The sequence below is a fragment of the Kwoniella botswanensis genome, chromosome 1 (assembly GCF_036426115.1).
Source record: "Kwoniella botswanensis chromosome 1, complete sequence".
In the NCBI taxonomy this organism is placed as follows: domain Eukaryota; kingdom Fungi; phylum Basidiomycota; class Tremellomycetes; order Tremellales; family Cryptococcaceae; genus Kwoniella; species Kwoniella botswanensis.
This window is the reverse complement of record NC_088599.1, coordinates 16,964,587-16,981,339: the sequence shown is the minus strand read 5'-3', so window position 1 is coordinate 16,981,339 and position 16,753 is coordinate 16,964,587. Positions and strand designations below refer to the sequence as shown.

The 16,753-nt window shown below is 45.9% G+C and overlaps 5 protein-coding genes across 5 annotated transcripts; 3 read left to right on the top strand and 2 right to left on the bottom strand.

Annotated features, from left to right (window-relative positions):
- Nucleotides 1–122: 122 nt before the first annotated feature.
- Nucleotides 123–1,692, top strand: L199_006428 (uncharacterized protein; the record flags this gene model as incomplete). The annotated part of the gene is made up of 7 exons (XM_064892127.1): nt 123–342; nt 420–589; nt 786–850; nt 946–1,016; nt 1,101–1,352; nt 1,427–1,592; nt 1,656–1,692. The coding sequence occupies 7 exons, from the start codon at nt 123–125 to the stop codon at nt 1,690–1,692; spliced, it is 981 nt and encodes a 326-aa protein (XP_064748199.1).
- Nucleotides 1,693–1,919: 227 nt separating this feature from the next.
- L199_006427 (uncharacterized protein) lies at nt 1,920–3,435 on the bottom strand (the record flags this gene model as incomplete). Its single annotated transcript, XM_064892126.1, has 5 exons — nt 1,920–1,933; nt 2,006–2,330; nt 2,404–2,755; nt 2,875–3,232; nt 3,300–3,435. The coding sequence occupies 5 exons, from the start codon at nt 3,433–3,435 to the stop codon at nt 1,920–1,922; spliced, it is 1,185 nt and encodes a 394-aa protein (XP_064748198.1).
- Nucleotides 3,436–3,798: 363 nt separating this feature from the next.
- L199_006426 (uncharacterized protein) lies at nt 3,799–4,611 on the top strand (the record flags this gene model as incomplete). The annotated part of the gene is made up of 3 exons (XM_064892125.1): nt 3,799–4,342; nt 4,434–4,502; nt 4,571–4,611. The coding sequence occupies 3 exons, from the start codon at nt 3,799–3,801 to the stop codon at nt 4,609–4,611; spliced, it is 654 nt and encodes a 217-aa protein (XP_064748197.1).
- A 426-nt stretch (nt 4,612–5,037) lies between these two features.
- L199_006425 (uncharacterized protein) lies at nt 5,038–7,340 on the bottom strand (the record flags this gene model as incomplete). The annotated part of the gene is made up of 5 exons (XM_064892124.1): nt 5,038–5,470; nt 5,546–5,616; nt 5,685–6,450; nt 6,584–6,600; nt 6,672–7,340. 5 exons carry the CDS (start codon nt 7,338–7,340, stop codon nt 5,038–5,040), a joined length of 1,956 nt encoding a protein of 651 aa, XP_064748196.1.
- Nucleotides 7,341–8,484: 1,144 nt separating this feature from the next.
- Nucleotides 8,485–16,668, top strand: L199_006424 (uncharacterized protein; the record flags this gene model as incomplete). The annotated part of the gene is made up of 9 exons (XM_064892123.1): nt 8,485–9,981; nt 10,041–11,810; nt 11,861–11,956; nt 12,026–13,519; nt 13,572–14,832; nt 14,898–15,574; nt 15,653–16,024; nt 16,152–16,388; nt 16,471–16,668. The coding sequence occupies 9 exons, from the start codon at nt 8,485–8,487 to the stop codon at nt 16,666–16,668; spliced, it is 7,602 nt and encodes a 2,533-aa protein (XP_064748195.1).
- Between the last annotated feature and the right edge of the window lie 85 nt (nt 16,669–16,753).

Genomic DNA, 16,753 nt, shown 5'->3' with positions numbered 1-16,753 from the left:
CACGCGTCGTTGTACGTCACTACTAGTCAAGAGCACAGATCCAGTGATGACTGAGTTAACATTTCTGTATTTTGGCTTTCTTTCCTTACAATTCATCTCAACGATTGACCTGTATCGATACCATGAGCACACCGATAGACTCACTCCCGCAGGCAGATGCTAGCGAAGCATCAGCGTCAGCTCCTGCTCCTCAAGCTACTGGCTTAACAGATACACCCCAACCTTCAGCCTCCACATCGACATCGATAAATACTCCTGGTCCCACAGAAATGGATGTGGAAGCAGAAGGAGGTATAAAAGTCTATAAACCTATATCAGAAACAACCACAGCAACACCTAAGAGTATGCTTATTCTTCCCCCAACGTAATGTCATACGGTGATCAGCTTACAATGATATGTCCTCGTATTTGTGATATAGCCGAACCTGACGAATCCTTCTTCGAACCTACCCTCGCAGACGTACAATCCCACCATTCTTCCGTACTTGCTAGGAACAAACGTCTGAATGAGGCTCCGCTCTTGACGGCCAAGTATAGAGAGGCGGAGAAGGCTGAGAGGGAGAAGTTGAAGAAGGATAGATGGCCTAATGTGAGTGTTGAGCGGTAATATCAACTAAATATAGGGGAAGAGTGCAGGACGTTGAACATATCTCATGGCCTAGAGAGAGGAAGATGCAAGGGTTATGTTGATGCTGGTCGTATACTAGTATATGGAAACATAGGAATGGGGTCTGTCAAATGTACATCAAGCTGACAGATGATTTAATCTTGATGTAAAATCATAGACCACGATTAGGATCAAATTTTCTGATGGGACTATCATACAAAACATATTCCCAAGTGATTCTCCGTGAGTGAACCATATTCAAGCTCAAATGAGAATCACCTGTGTGGTGCAGGTTGTGAGAACCTCTCAGCTGATGATGATCCTCCTGATCTGATCAGTATACAACCTGTCTATGAATTCATTCGAACGGCTTTGATAGAAGAGGCGATAAATAAACCATTCATACTTTGTGAGTGTATAAGCTTCACCTACCATTCAACTTATCTATACACTAACGCTCATATCTAATCATAATTACTTGTACGTATACCAGACCAACCTCCCCGAACTAAATATCCTGAACATTCCATCCCAACCCCAACCTCTTCTACCCAATCTAAAACCAAACCAAAACCGACTTATGCCAAATCATCTATAATCACTCCAGCAAATTACGGTCCGGTGAAAGGAGGGACATTACAAGGTCTGCAAGGCGGTACGGGAGGTAAAGAGACGTTGTATGAATTGGGATTGGTACCACAGAGTGTGTTGTTGGTAAGATGGGAAGATGATGAGGCTATGAATGGTGAGTTGTGTCGTTGGACATGACAATACGATCATACTCATGTGGTTTTACTCCTCACTCTTGAATGTTCGTAGGAAGCTCTTACCCTGCTCCGATCCAAGATCACTTAAAAGCAAAATCACAACCCCTTCCACCTTCTGTCCCTAAATCAGAATCGAATTCGTCGAATCAGCAGAAAGGTAATTCCATCCCGGGGCCGGGACAAGCATCAACAGGGACAGGTGAGAAAAAAATACCAAAGTGAGCAGCATCTCTTTCTGTTTTGAGCGAGGTGGTCAGCTAATATGGTTTGACTGGAATTAGGTGGCTACAGAAAGGTCTACTCAAGAAGAAGACTTGATTTGGTCTTGACACCGGTATAAAAGTAGAGAAGGATCTTTGGGAAAGGAACGTAGTCACCTGAGACGGTGGATAGAGGTAAACGCATTGTGGGATCGTTGTAATAGTATCATGCATATGAATATACATTCATGAGATCTTTACAGCATGGATGCGGCGGCCAGTTCCTCCAATTCAATGGGTGTTGTATTCTTGCGTGAACCATTGGTCAAAAATCAATCCACCAATTTACGAAGAGGTATCTAAAGAAGTTCAGTCGATTAAGCTATCTCTTCCCATCACAACCTTTCACGTCCGGTAGACAATCAACTCACAATAGAAATAATCATCCACCAGAGGTAGATAACCTTCAACCAAATCACCCACAAGCCCTACGATGGGTATTTTCTCCACCAACTTCGTCAAACCCAGTACCTTTGGTCGGGTGAATCCCAACCACATTGGACCGGTTAAGAATGCCCTGGCTAGCAGCTTCCTATCTTGGGAGGAATTGTGGGTCATACCGAGATTTGAAGATTTATGGGAAGGACGCATGACCCTAGCAAGCAGGAGGAGACGGAGAGTTGATAGGTAAGGGATATACGAGCGGGAGAGTGTAGGTAGAGAAAGGGGTTTGTATGCTGAGGCATTTGACTGGCGCTAAATACATGTACGCATGTTAGTGAGATGAGTGCAGTGGTGGTATAGATTGAGTGGTATGATTGGTACTTACAGAAGTCCTCATAAGTAATAAAACGTGGATTAACCCTACCGAGCTCCAAATAATTTCTGAAATGTATTCCTTCCCTTTCAACTCCTTGATCAGGTTGAGAGGATGGGTCAAATGCGATTCAGGGAGATTGTCGATCATAGGGTATAGATGATCTTTCAGAGGTGCGTAGGGTGTAAGTAGCTGTGTTAGGGGTGTTAATTTCATCTTGCTGGTTGACTGATCTTCGTTTGATGATGAAGAAGAGGATAGGATCTCGGAAGGTAGAGAAGAAGGATCAATCTCTCGTTGAGGAGTACAAGGAGATAAGACCGGTCGTTTGGTTATTCTCAAAATAGTCAGACGGAGGAATGTTCTATACCATTTCAGAGAGATGATCAGCTCGAGTAGTGTAGTGTCTCTCCACTGCAAAGCACGTATGTTGAGATGGTGACACATCCGATTTGGTATCGTACTGGTTACGGTTCCGCTTACTTGATCAATTCGATTATCAATACAACTCTCCATCTAAATCTATCTCCACCTTTCTTCATCGCAATCATCTCCACGACCAACTCCAGATACCCAATGGTAGTCAATGCCTTACTCGCTCTTCTGTAAGTTGGCGATTGTTTCGTCCAATATCGAGTATATCGAGTATGTTCAGATTCAGCGGGAAGTAAAGGAGATATCCTTCCTACCGTGCCACTATTACTATTAATACCCGTGTGGCTCGAAGCAGGGAGCTTTGACTGATCTATGAAAGGATGAGGTGGTAAAGACAGTTCACGAGGAATATGAGAACGAAGGATTTGATCGTGATAGTTCGATACTAAGCCTAACAAGGCGTATACTACATATACGTTAGGATATCAATCAGCTCCAGCTATTTATTGATAACGGGACGAAGTATAGCTTACACCCCTCTGAAGCCAGTTCAGCGTCTTCGAATCGACCTGGCAAGAACCACGTTATGTTGCTCAGGCCGGATTCGATGGTCTGGACGGTGGAGAGGTTGCATAGGAGGAGGGAGTGATACGCTGTCAGTGGGGACATGGTGTTGGCTTCTCCTCTCTTCACTAACGCCAGATGGATATATCGATTAATCTCCTGTCCGATCTCGAGTGAGCTGCTGAGCGACTCTGTCTGTGTATGTACTCGCTGTTGTGAGGTTGTAAGGCTAGTGGGATTGAGAGAACAACGGACAGAGAAGATACGAGGAGAGATACAGCAGTGAAGTGGGTTGAATAGCTGACAGATGTTCGGTGATTTGATATACCCGGCGCACAGACCCTTCCATCCACCATGACTATCAAGTCATCTGAAAATTTCAATCTTCATATTAATTTTTGAATCTCTATCGATTCACAACACTTGAAACACACGAGCATACATCACTTTACAAGACTACTAGCCAAAATGGGCAAGAAACCATCAACCTCCGTTATACCTGCTCCCGCTTCAAGTTCGAAGAAAGCTGTCAAACTCACTCAGCAGCAGAAGAACCAATCGACATCAAACTCAACTTCGATAGATGACATCTTTGCTGCTCCGAAAAAGCGCAAAGCGGACGAGCCAGTAAAAGTGGATAAAAAGAAGAACTTGGAAAAGTCCAAATCGAGTACGAATGAACCTGAGAAAAAGAAGAAGAAGATTGGGGGGCCGGTGATAGAGAAGAATGATAAACCAACTAAGAAATCCGTAGACGAAGAGTCTGAAGATTCTGACGAGTTTGATGATGAAGAATTTGAGGATCTCGAAGATTTCGATGATGATGAGGAACAGGAGGAGAGGCTCCCACAAAGAAAAGTAGAAGAGATAATTGATCCTTCTTCACTCGCTGAAATACGTAAGAAGATAGAAGCTGCCAAAGCTACATCGTCGAAGGGTGGTAAGAAGATAAAGTCGAATAAGGATAGAGAGGATGATGCGTTGTTTGCTGATTCGAGAGGTACAGGGACTGGTAAGTGTTTTTTATCGTGTATCATTTCTCTAAGATGAATTTGGATCTACTGGAGTGACTGCTGACTTATTTGAACTTGTCAATACGATAGGACGTAAGACGGAAGAAGGTTATGTGATTTACAAAGAAGCTGATTTACAGATTGATCCTACTGCTGGAGGTGCGTTTGCACTCCTCACTTCAGTGTTAGATGTCATGGACGGTAGCTAATTTTCGTTTGGGTAACAGGTACCCCCTTATGTCCATTCGATTGTGATTGTTGCTTCTAAATCTCGATCAATCACGGTAATCATCATTAATTGCATATTACTAGATATACTACGTGTATTATATATCATACGTCCAAGAAGACTACATCAGACCCATGTCCAATATAATCATGCAACGTATTATAATTCGTGTATTATTCGTTATTATAAATGATATGTCAGAAGAAGAAAAAATCGTATTCGTGTATTCTGACGGGAAGGATCATTGTAAGATCCTCATCCTGTTCATTTCCTTTCCCGAACAATCATTAAATCTTTTCGTTTGTCGTTGAAAATCATTAGATCACCTCATCCCGTTGCCGTGCGTTTCTCCTCACTGTTCTCCGGTATACTTACTCTTCGACTTCCTCCCAACTCCGATTGACTGATCGGCTTTTCTCTCTTGACATCTGCACGAACAGGCTTTATACTTCACCACCTTCTACATTAGGTTGACATCCTCCACCACCTCTTTCTCTTCCCTTCACCACCTTTCACACCGACCCTCAAACCCATTCCTTCAAGATCCCTTTCATCTTTCGATTCTCTCAATCCCAAAACTACCCGCCCTTTATCGGACCTAATGGATATTTTCGAATGATCAATCCTCGAATGCGATTGATATCCACCATACAATTGATCGAAAAGATCACTTTGCTCTTTGAAGCTCTTTGGAAGGTATTTCTCAAGGTTTACATTAGAGTTGTATTCGACCGAATTGGATTTCTTCATATTTCTCGAAAGCGATAGGGGGACCATAAACGTCGTATAGAAATTGGAGTAAGGGTTTGACAGCGGTTTGAGTAATGGGGATATTATCGATAGTGATTCAGGAGGGCGAGAGGATGTTATATGGATTGGACCATGAAATTCATCTGGTCTATAGTAAAGTAGCACAACAACCGAGATCAGCCAATACTTCATACTTTCATGTTAGAATGTTGATCTCACTCACAGTAATACAAGTACATCACCAGATTTCGTTTCGATCTTCAGATCAATCTGTCTGTCTTGATCTAGTTCGACCTATCGACTCATATCCAATCAGCTTACACGCCCGGAACCATTATACGGTATAATCAAAATCAGCTCACAATATCAACCTTTATCCCACCCGTCTTACTACTAACCTCAACTCTCGCTTTCTTTCTCCCCTTATCCTTCTCCCAATCCTGTTGTTGCGGATTATGTGAATTGATCACACCCAGACCTAACTCAATCCCACCATGTTCAGCTATAAACCTCGCATCGGGAGTTACCACCCATTCTTTTGCCATTTTTGCCAGTCCATCTATCGGAGCTCCAATCGTCGTATTGTACTTTTCTTTTGGTCCACTTGACAATCCGCTCAAAGCGATATTAGCCGCATTGGTAACTTGGTGCGGAACATGTATTAACGATTGTTTCAAAGATGGATCGAGATAATGAGTTGACCAAATTGACATCCTATCTTGTGCTCTCAATAAGACTTCTTTCTCCGCATCTCTCCTTGGCTTATTTGTTAATGAGGAGGACGACCCAGGCTGATTGGTTGGAGGATAATCTGGTGCACCCGCTGGGGGAGATTGCATTGGGACACCTACACCCGAACTGGAAGTGGAAGATACGATAGTGCCGATACTCTGTCCAGTACTCATAGGGGGACGTACTCCGGATCCACAGCCGGATGCAGATGCAGAACCACTGGGTCCGGCTACGTTGACGTTTATGCTTGATCCAGGAGCAGAGCCCATACTGATTTGTTGAGATCTCTGATTCCTTCTCGGCGGTAGGTTCGGAGGGGGTGCACTGAGACTCGCGTAGGCGTATTGGGCTGAAGGCGCTGTAAGTTCACTTGGGATTTGAGGTTTGTAATCTGGTCTATATCAAAGTACCGAAAAAATTAGCATCCATATATCCATATCGAGATCGAGGTGACGTCGTCTTGGACCTCCGAACATCTCCCGTAACAAATGAACGGAGATGACCGAAGATCTTCGAAAGAATCACTTACTCCCACTGAGGTGGTTCCTATGACAGTTACAAGAAAAATCAGTCAGCTGGAACACTCGCGTTTGATGATATAGACTAGCTATACTAACGGGGGCAGGTACATTCGTAGGTATAGCAGGCAAAGCTCTCCTCTTTGATCTACCATGCCCATCACCTTCGATGTACTCGTTTGCTCCATCCCACTGTTGATGTCCTATCATATCCACTTCCGACTGACTACGTCTCATCGTTAAACTCGGTGGACTCGGTTTCTGTCTGAGAGCAGGTCTGGGTGGGAGACGTGGCTGAGGTGGGGGTTGGAAGGTAGTTTCGGGAAGTTCCTCATCATTAGGACGTGGAGGTGGTGTAGGTGGTCTATCAATTGGAGTAGAAGGTATAGGTGATAACAATGTTGCCTGATTAAGTTTGGAGGTAGCTTTATGTATTGGTGATTGAGGTGGTGTGAGTGTATGTCCTGCTCCTACACCGGCAAAAGCTCCTTTTGGATGTGTCAACATATCATCGGAGCTGCCCGTGGCGGTAGTATTGTGCGTCTCGGTACTTAGTCCTTTGAAGCTGAATGAGTTGGACGCGGAGTGTCCAGTGAGAGAGCTTGAATGGCTCGAAGGGAGATTGAGCGATTGCTGGTATGCTGATTCCAAAGCATCTCGATCGAAGTTTAGGGGTTGATACTCTGATAAAGATAAGGAACGAGGTCGTTGAGTCGGTGATCGATTGGGTAGGGAATGATTGAGATGGTAGGTGGATGGTAAGGCCATTGTTTGAAATGTGGATTATTGGTCACACATTAAATCGGATGTTCTACTGAGCTCTTCCCATTTGAGTGTATATATACAAGTACAAGATGATGAACAAAATGTCCCATGCTATGGGTATGGTATGGAATGTCAACTGTCAAATGTCTTTTAAATGGTCATTCACCAAAACGTCATAAAGAGTTCGACCCAACCTTAAATCCTATCAATTTTCACCCCAGGATCAAGCGGGGCACCATATAAGAAGCATGACGCGCTATCACGCTGAAATAAAATAGAAGGTCAGTGCGCCGGTTCATCGGCTTGATGCGCGCGATGAAGGAGGCTCGAGCGTTATTTTGGACTGGTTCAGAGCCGATGATGGACTATGGGAGATCGATCATTGACAAGACCACATTTAAAGCATCAAGCTGACCAGGATTATGGGCTGTAGATTGATTTCCTATGATAGTCAACCGTGGTCATCACGTGTATGAAGGAATGCTTGATGTCTGACGGACAGAATGATTGCAGAGGAGATTGGACAACCGACCAATTGAGAGCTGGTGAGTTCGCTATCCTCTTTCATCGGCCTTCGTAGCGCTGATTGGAACGATAGTGATGATATATCATCCAGTCACTCGTGAGACGAGGACTCATTCAGATGCTGTCTGGCATGAAGATCGAAGATGAAAGAACAGTTTGAGTGTGCAAAGATAAAAAGACAATAAGACAACCAGCATTTCTGCTTCGGATCAGGATCACCCAAAAGATCAGTGTGAGCGGCGATCAGTGCGCCCGAGTCATGCACACTCACCCACACAATCAAAGTTACTAGTCTGAGGTGAGAGTGGTAGTTGTCCGTTACCACGCACTGCTCACACTGCACTCATACAACCACATTTGCATTCGCATCTGTCTCTTCTTCATTGGGACCTCTCCACTGACCTTGATCACCCAATCATTCAGTCTTGCACAACTAAAAGTCCCCTGTTGGACAGCTGATTTCCCATAGTAACGACCTTTGACGAACCTGTATACGACTGAAACTTGAAGTGTAGGGCGAGAAGACCTGTGACATAGGTAAGAGCACTGCTCACCCTAATCATCTGCATTCGCATTCTCACTTCAGACTGGCAGCTGACTTTTGTGTACCGTCTAATAGGACATGTATCCCTATAATCACTCGATCGACCCCAGTGCACCACCGTTCAACCCTTCTCCTCGCACTGTGCAACCCCTTCCGCTCAATCAGAATTTCCGTTTCCCTCCTCTACCACCGGACATACCACAACAATCAATCTCGCAACCTCAGCCTCATCATCCCCAAGAACCATATGGGCATTCTCGACAACCCTCCCAGCTGAACCCTTCGGCATCTTCATTTTCTTTCAGACCTTTGGAAGTCAGCCCACCGGTGGATGATGGCGTGAGCAGATTAAAGAGGTATCATGATGATCCGTCAGCACTGGGTATAGATTATGGTGACCCAGTGGAAGAAACTTATGAGAGGAGGGTATCACCCAGGAGAAAAGCTTTGGCTAGAGCTATGGAATTTACGCCTCCAACTCAGCCTATCAATTACAATAAGTCATACTTGATGAAAATTGAACCAATACCTGCGCAGACTTTGACCAACTACGATCCTCCACCTCATATGATACCTCAACCTGATCCGACTGTTCGACCAGCCATGCCCACCCCTACTCCGACTCTACATTTACAACGTGATAGTCATCACTACATCTCCGACCGAGCAATGTTAGGTATATCTCGCTCAGCGACTATCTCACCTCAATCTAACATCCATCCCGCACAGACCTTTCAAACACCTCCACCACCATTGAATCGAGCCTGGACACTGGACTCATCTTCGCGTACTTCTTTATCACCTCTCAACCAATCTCATAAGGGATTACCACTAACTTTATCACCTCTTCATACGCACGTTCAACAAGGCAGGATCTCACCTTCGCATTCAGTCATCAGCACACCATACGACTCGAGGTCGGTCTCTTCTCCAATAGGCGATAGGAGGATTGTATCGCTCTCGCCCAACTTCGGTCAACGGAGACAGGATTCGATATCCCTTCCATCGTCCGAAAGGAAATATAGAGGATATAGAGCTAAGGAAAGTGGTCCACCAAAAGCCGTATTGGGTGGTCCGGGAGGTAAAACTTTTGATGAAATGCTAGCTTTGAAGACCTCTCCGAACCTATCCCCTTCAAAAGGCCCATCGAGCGTAGGGGAGTTGTCTACTTCATCAAGACAAGTTAGCGGTGCGAGTAGCAATTCCGAATATAGGTATAAAGGTAATCCGATAACGTTCAAATTACCTCCATCAACCTATTCCCCACCTGACTCGCCGCTTAAACCACTACATCTTCCTGAATCGCCTGATCTGCCGATCGGAGATCAAGACGAAATGGCGGAAGGCGAGGAGGAGTTCATGGAAGAAGAGAGGAAACCGAGGAAAGAAGCTTTCCCATGGCCGAAACCGAGGATCAGATTATCCCCTACCGGTGTTCCCTTACCTCTCTCACCTGATCGGCCCGGTGAGAATACATTAAGAAGACCAAGTATAGATTTGTCCACGGACAAGGAACAAGAGGTGAAAGAAGGGATGTGGAACGGAAAACCAGTATTGATATCTTTTCCTGATGAGGTAAGTCAGCTAGCCGTAATCATGGTATAGAATCCAATAAAGCTGATCTGTTACGACAGGATTGCTGGGAGAAATTACGACCTCCTACTCCGTCTGAAGCAGAGGCTGAAGAGCTTGAAGAGCACGACGAAACCGAAGCTGAAATTTCGGCTGTATTGGGTTACGAAATGCCTGTTTCACCCATTGCAGAGGATGAAAATGGGGAAGATTCCAAATCGGTTAACATGGTCGAAGAAACTGTTCCAGCTCAGGAAAAGGATAGACCATGGGATGAATATCCTTTATCGCCCAGTCGACCTGTCATGAAAGAGGATATTCATGTCGAAGTCGATAATCGGCATGTTGAAGGAGATACGACTTCCGAGCGATTCACTCTGGTACCACATCCCAGTCTTCCCCCTCGACCTGTTACCCGAGATGATCGACCTCCTCCGTCGTATAGCTCAGAGCTTATCAGTCCGAGCAAACGATCTTTCTCGGATGCACCATTGGGCAACGCCGATTTCCTTAAGAAACAATTAGGCGGGGTTCTGAAAGATCCTGAAGAACTGAAAGGCGAGAAACAAACGATATCCCCAGCGCGTCATATGAGAGATGGATCCGGAGGGTCTTCTGCTCGGTCTTGGAAACAATACAAAGACATCGAAGTCGAGGGCAAGGGAAATGACGAAGTCATCGCAAAGGAGATTGGACATTTACCTTCGCCAAAAGGAAAATCGAAGATGAGAGCTTGGAGTGATAATGAAAATGAAGCTGAGAATCAAATCTCTGGGGAAGAAGATGAGAAGATGTCGATCTCCAGTCCTGATCGGCTGATCAAGAATGTGATTGACATTGAACAACATGATCGGCAACTCCCTGCGCCGTCACAAGATGAATCGGTCGAGCTTGATGCTGAAATCATCAACCATTCATCAAAGGTAGATATCAAGCTGGCTCCGAAATCAGGCTCTAGGATGAGAGCATGGAGTGATGAAGAGCCAAATATAGTATGGGAGGAAGAGGACCAACTGGGACCAGAATCCGTGTCTAGCCCTGCGAGGCTGGAACAATCTTCTAGCGAGTTTGCCGAGGAAGAACATCTTCCGCAAAATACCAGTATACAAGAGCAGATCATTGATGTTGATATTGCACCAAAAACGGGATCAAAGATGAGAGCTTGGAGTGACGATGGTGACGAAGCCATGTCGTCAGATGGAGAAAGGGAAATACGAGAAACCGTATCAGGCCCAGCACGGTTAGAACGATCGGCCTCCGCCCCTCACGATGGTGCCAAGGGAGATATCGATCTCGCCGCTGATCAGCTAAAAGAGTACACTGCCGATTCTATCTTTCCTGGATCAAGCTCTCGTCTTCAAGCTTGGACACCTTCACCTGAACCATCGAAAATGCGAGCATGGGGCCTCGAAGAAAATATCAATACGGTGGAAGCAGTATCTGCACCAGCTAGGATGCCGGATAATGAGGATGTCCATAAGAAAAGTGCTTCCGATGAGGTTGACAGATGGCAGAATGATAAGTTCAATACCTCCGAGAAGTTCGAGGATGTGCCGCTTACGGCTACGGAAACTTCAAAGATACGCCCTTGGGAGGACAGTACGCTGAAGCCTGTGGAAGAGATTGATGAGAGAAAGAGTATTAGACTGGAGAAAAGAGGTAGGGATGAAGATGGGGAAGAGGAGGATTTACTCCATGGTGGATCCAGGATGCGTGCTTGGTCTCAAGATATTCTTGTGTCGACTATACGGGATCCAAATCCTGTCAAATGGTCCCAGAACGGTGATGAGGTGCAAAAGCAATCATCGGATTTTGCACCCTTCCTGGACAAGGTGAGCCAAGCGATGATATGAAGCGTAATTCAAGCTGACAGCTTCATTAGCGGCCTTTCGAGTCAGAGCAACTCAGACAGAAAGCTTTGGAGGCGAAGGAAACCTCAACGTCTGAAGCCGCAAGTATGGCGAAACTGAAAGTCCTGGTGAGTGCAATAAGCTAGTCAACATCGGTAGGTAGATAGTGCATACTGTACTGACTTATCGAAACACAGCGTGCACAAGTCCAAAATACGAAAAGGTCAAGGAAGAAAGGGAAGAAAAGTATAGACGCAGTCACGTCAAGCGATACCGTCAGGCCAATGGATGACATCAGCATGATCCAAGAAGGATCGGAGGTTTTTTCTGTCAACATACGATCATCATCAGCCGAAGACGTTGACAATAACATCACCAGCCAGGCTGGACCAATTCAAGTGGATGTTACCTCACCTCAAGCCAAACGACTGCGTCCGACTGCCGAGCCATGGACACCACCTTCATCCACTCTCGGGTATGGTGCTTTAGGTATATCCACCAGACGCCCTCAACCAGCTACTGCAGTACAGAGACTCCCACCAGATGCAAAATCTTTCGTACCCCAGTCGACATCATTCCACTTCACCGTTCCTTCCTCTCATCCTGTTGTCGATCCCAATGCACAGTTATTCGTACCAAGATCAACATTATTCACCTTCGCTTCTCCGATACATCCTTCGATGATACCGGCCCCTCCGCCCTTCGTACCCAAAGCGACATCATCCGCCTGTATGCCACTCGGTAATCCACCACCATTTACACCCTCTGCAGCCCCATTCATACCCTCATCAGCTCCTCATGGTATGTCACAGCTCAGTGGCAGTCATCAGCGACACGGCTCGGAAGCTTCTTCTTCCTCGCTCAACGGGAAGAAGCTTCGTCCGACCGCCTTAGCTTTCAACCCTCCACAGGCTTCACCTACGAAAACAAAGGGTTCCGATTTCACATTCCCAGACACCAGAATCAGAGCTGCTTCTCTTACATCGAGTAACGGTGAAAAGACACTCCGACCTACCGCCACCACCTTTGTCCCATCATACGGGTCCATCCCTTCATCCACAAAACCCAGACTGCAACCTTCGGCCATACCCTTTGTCCCACCTGCAAGTATCGCATCAAGTGTTACCGTTACTTCACCAGTTAAATCACTTGCCATGTCTCAGACTCGCTCGGACTTCGATACAGGCGATAGCACGGCATCCACGATACTGGTCACTTCGACTACCAAGGCGGATGCGAGCGTTCCATCAGTACTCGATCTGCCGACACAAGATAGGTTTCAGGAGGATCTTGGCGAAATCCACGATTTGGCAAGACCACCTAGCTCCAACGAACCTATACTTACGCCCGCTGAAATTGTACTCGAGCAACATCGACCTGATTCAGTGGAAAGTGGTTTACAAGTGATTCCACCGGGAAGAGGAAGAGCTGATACGGTTGCTTTCGGTCCTTCGAGTCCCATTGGAGGAGGTACTTTTGATCTAGAAGAAAACAAATCACGATTGCAATCAGATGAAGACGAAGAGGAACGAATTGAGGATAGTGTTGTCGGTCAAGAAGGGCTTTTCTCCGAGACACATCTTTTGACAACTCCAAGTGTTACTGGACATGATGTTCTGGGAATCAGGGAGGCGTCCCCTCGATTGAGCGTTAGCGAGAGGGATTCTAGAGCATCGGAAGGCAGTCATAGTGTAAGTGAAATGGCAGTATTGAAAGGAAGCCAAGCTCACGAACTGCCTTTAGAGCGAGAGAAGCCGATCTATGTCTTCCGACCGTCCCCCTAGGGATGATCGACCGTCAATGCGAAGGGCAGAAGAGAATTCATACCATCCACTCGATACACCTACTCTACCACTCAAAGAACCGATCATCCCCCTGAAGGAAATAACCATCCATCCCTCTCATCCTGTTCAGCTCCCACTTACACCCCGGCCTAACGTAGAAGAAGAACCTGATGCACCTGTGTCGGCGCATACTACAGTGTTATCCGGCGAGGCCAGTATCGGGTCTGAGACCTTGGCGCATACTGGACGACCATCCCTTTCTAGACCACTACCACCTATTCCTGACCCAAAAGATATCACCGCTTCTACTGGTCCATTCCTCCCAGCCAAGGTCGACGAGTATACCACCCCACCTCAATCCACTGGAGATACTTTCGCTTCTGCTGCGTATATGACAGCAGATGGATCGCCCTTGATTCCAACGCGGATCTTTGTCGATACGGATAATACACCCCCAAAGACGCTTAGAAGGCCTTTACCTGATATACCGACTTGGAGGGACCCCATCCCAATTTCTACGCCAGCGCCATCCTCTGGAAATGCAGTTGGGGATCTTGTAGAAATGTTAGAGGATTATGGTGGAGCCGAGGCCGACGGAGACGACCAAGAATTGGTCTATCCCAAAGTTGATATTGATACTAGCAGAAGGAAAAGAGGGTTCGATAGATCTGCTGCACCAAGTCCTGAATTACCTTCCAAAGTAAATGGAGTGGAACCTAGTCCTGATCCTTTGACAGTGAATAATAAATTCAGAGAATGGACTTTCCCGATATCTGCTCCGAGTGGTATCTACGAGACAGGACATCAGGTCAAACCGTCGATTATCAGAAGACATACGATGCCTACGGAAGATCACTTGGACGAGCTTGTTTCTTCGCCTGCCTCAGCGGAAGCTACGATGGGAGTTGCTTCGACGTTCGCTTCGAGAGTAGGCGAGCTCAGGGCGTACTTACGAGCGGACGAGGAGATTTCGAGAAGGACCTCGGTAGAGTTCCCTATGAGGGAAGATAAGAGGAAATTAGGAGTGGTCAATGTGGATCATGAAGATCATGAGAACGCACCTGGGTCCGCTCAACAAGGAGGCATGGCTGCGAAGGTTTCAGTACATGATGAGAGGTTGGATGAGATGCTAGATCTGCTGAAGAAGCGGGATAGTATGCCAAACAGAGCTGAAGAGGATCTGGATGGGCTGAAAGATTTGATTGTTAGTGCTGTTCAAGGTGAGCTAATCGACCAACCTCACGGAAATGATCATCGGAGCTGATAGAGTGCACTTGTATTGTAGATGTCATCTCTCAGCTTGATGTCCAACGCCAATCAAACACACCAGAATCGCTTGAAAGAATCGCATCGTTCTTGCAAGAGAATCCCCGTCTTCTCACTTCCTTGCGCGATACCGACAAATTACCTCTTACTCCTACCCATCAGGAAGCTCAAGGGGGTCACAAAGAACGATCCCAGACCCAGTCCCATGACCTAATCGCAGCCATACTCACAGGCCAACATGCGATTCTCTCCAAATTTGACGAAGTGGCCTCTACTCAATTATCGGGTTCTGCAACCTTAACCCAGGCGATCGAAGCATTACAATATGCTCAGCAAGCAGCCGAACAAAGAGCGAGGGAAGAAGATGATCAGCGTGCGATAATCTCAGCATTGAGAGAGGAGATTGAAGATAACCGCATAACCATATCTGAATCTCGTGCACAAGCCGATGTGCTGAATCAGCGATTGAAGGATACAGGGCAGGATAGAGACGAGCTGAGAATTCAATCTGAGGGAATGATGAGTAGGATGGAATCGATGAGTGTGAGACAGAACAAGTTAGAAGGTGAACTGGATGGAGTGGTCGCTAGGGCTTTGGCAGCTGAGTTGGAAAGAGATGCTTTGGCGAGGAGCGTCAATGAAAGTAGGGACTTGGAGGATGGATTGAGAAGTGAACTAAGGGAATATCAAGAACAGGTAAGTGACTGAGCTGGATGAGCCATCGGAAACGGATCTCCGGAGAGATAGCTGACTGTGGGCTTCATGATATTGTAGCTCGAGAAAGAACGTGAGAATTTTGAGAGATCGATCAATCAGAAAGAATCAGAGATTGTGGCTATGCAATCTCAAATTCACCAACAACTCTCACAGATCATCGAACAGAAAGAAAAAATCCAGTCTATGGAACAAAGCTTGCTACAACGAAAAGAAGATGAAGAAGAGGCGGACAAACCGAAATTGGCCACTGAGTTGTCCATAATTGAGATGAGCCAGAATGCCCTGACGTTCCAAGAAGAATTGATGAGTAGGTTGAGCAAGTTGGATGAGAATATGTATGAGACTATGGGAAGTAGAGTAAAAGAGTATGAGAGTGTTTTAGATGGGAATAGAATCTTACAAGCTGAGGTGGACTCTTTACGTGAGAGGGTGAGTGATGCAAAACAAGTCTTTTACTTCTGATAAATCCATATCATATATCCGAGTTATTCAATATGGTGGAAATACCTTGGACGCACAGCTGATTAATTGAATGTTTGCCATATCGATTACATAGCTCGAAGCATCCGCTGATCGATTTGCCAAACTCCAATTATCAACTTCCGACTCCCTTTCAGCGCATACCGTCGCACAACTGGCTTTATCCGATAGATTATCGGATGAGACCAAGCGGCGTGAAAGTGCTGAAACCAAGATGGAAGAGATGAAAAAGGAGTTGGAGAGGGTGAAAGAGGAAAAGATGAATTGGAATGTTATTGCTAGTGAAAGACAGGCTATGGCAAGGATGCAAGAGGTGAGTGAGATAGACGTTCCGAATATCGCATTGTATGACCAAAGAAAAAACCAAGGGTGGTGGGCTAACGTGGCCGTGGTAGATCCGATTACAAGCTTTGACACAGGAGAATGTATATTGGCGTCATTTCGCTTTGGAGCATGATAGAAGGAGATTCAAAGATTATATGCAAACGAAACCGTTCAGAAATCCAGATGGTTCTGAGCTGGTGGTTAATGGTGGAGGAAATGAAGATAAGGTGAATGGCAATGAAGGTACATGGTATGTCGAGAAGAAATGATCTTGATTGACATCGGGTGTTTCTGGGTTCTCTTGGCTAGATGTTGGAATGTGGCGAGGATTGTGGTCTTCTTGTACGGTAGATG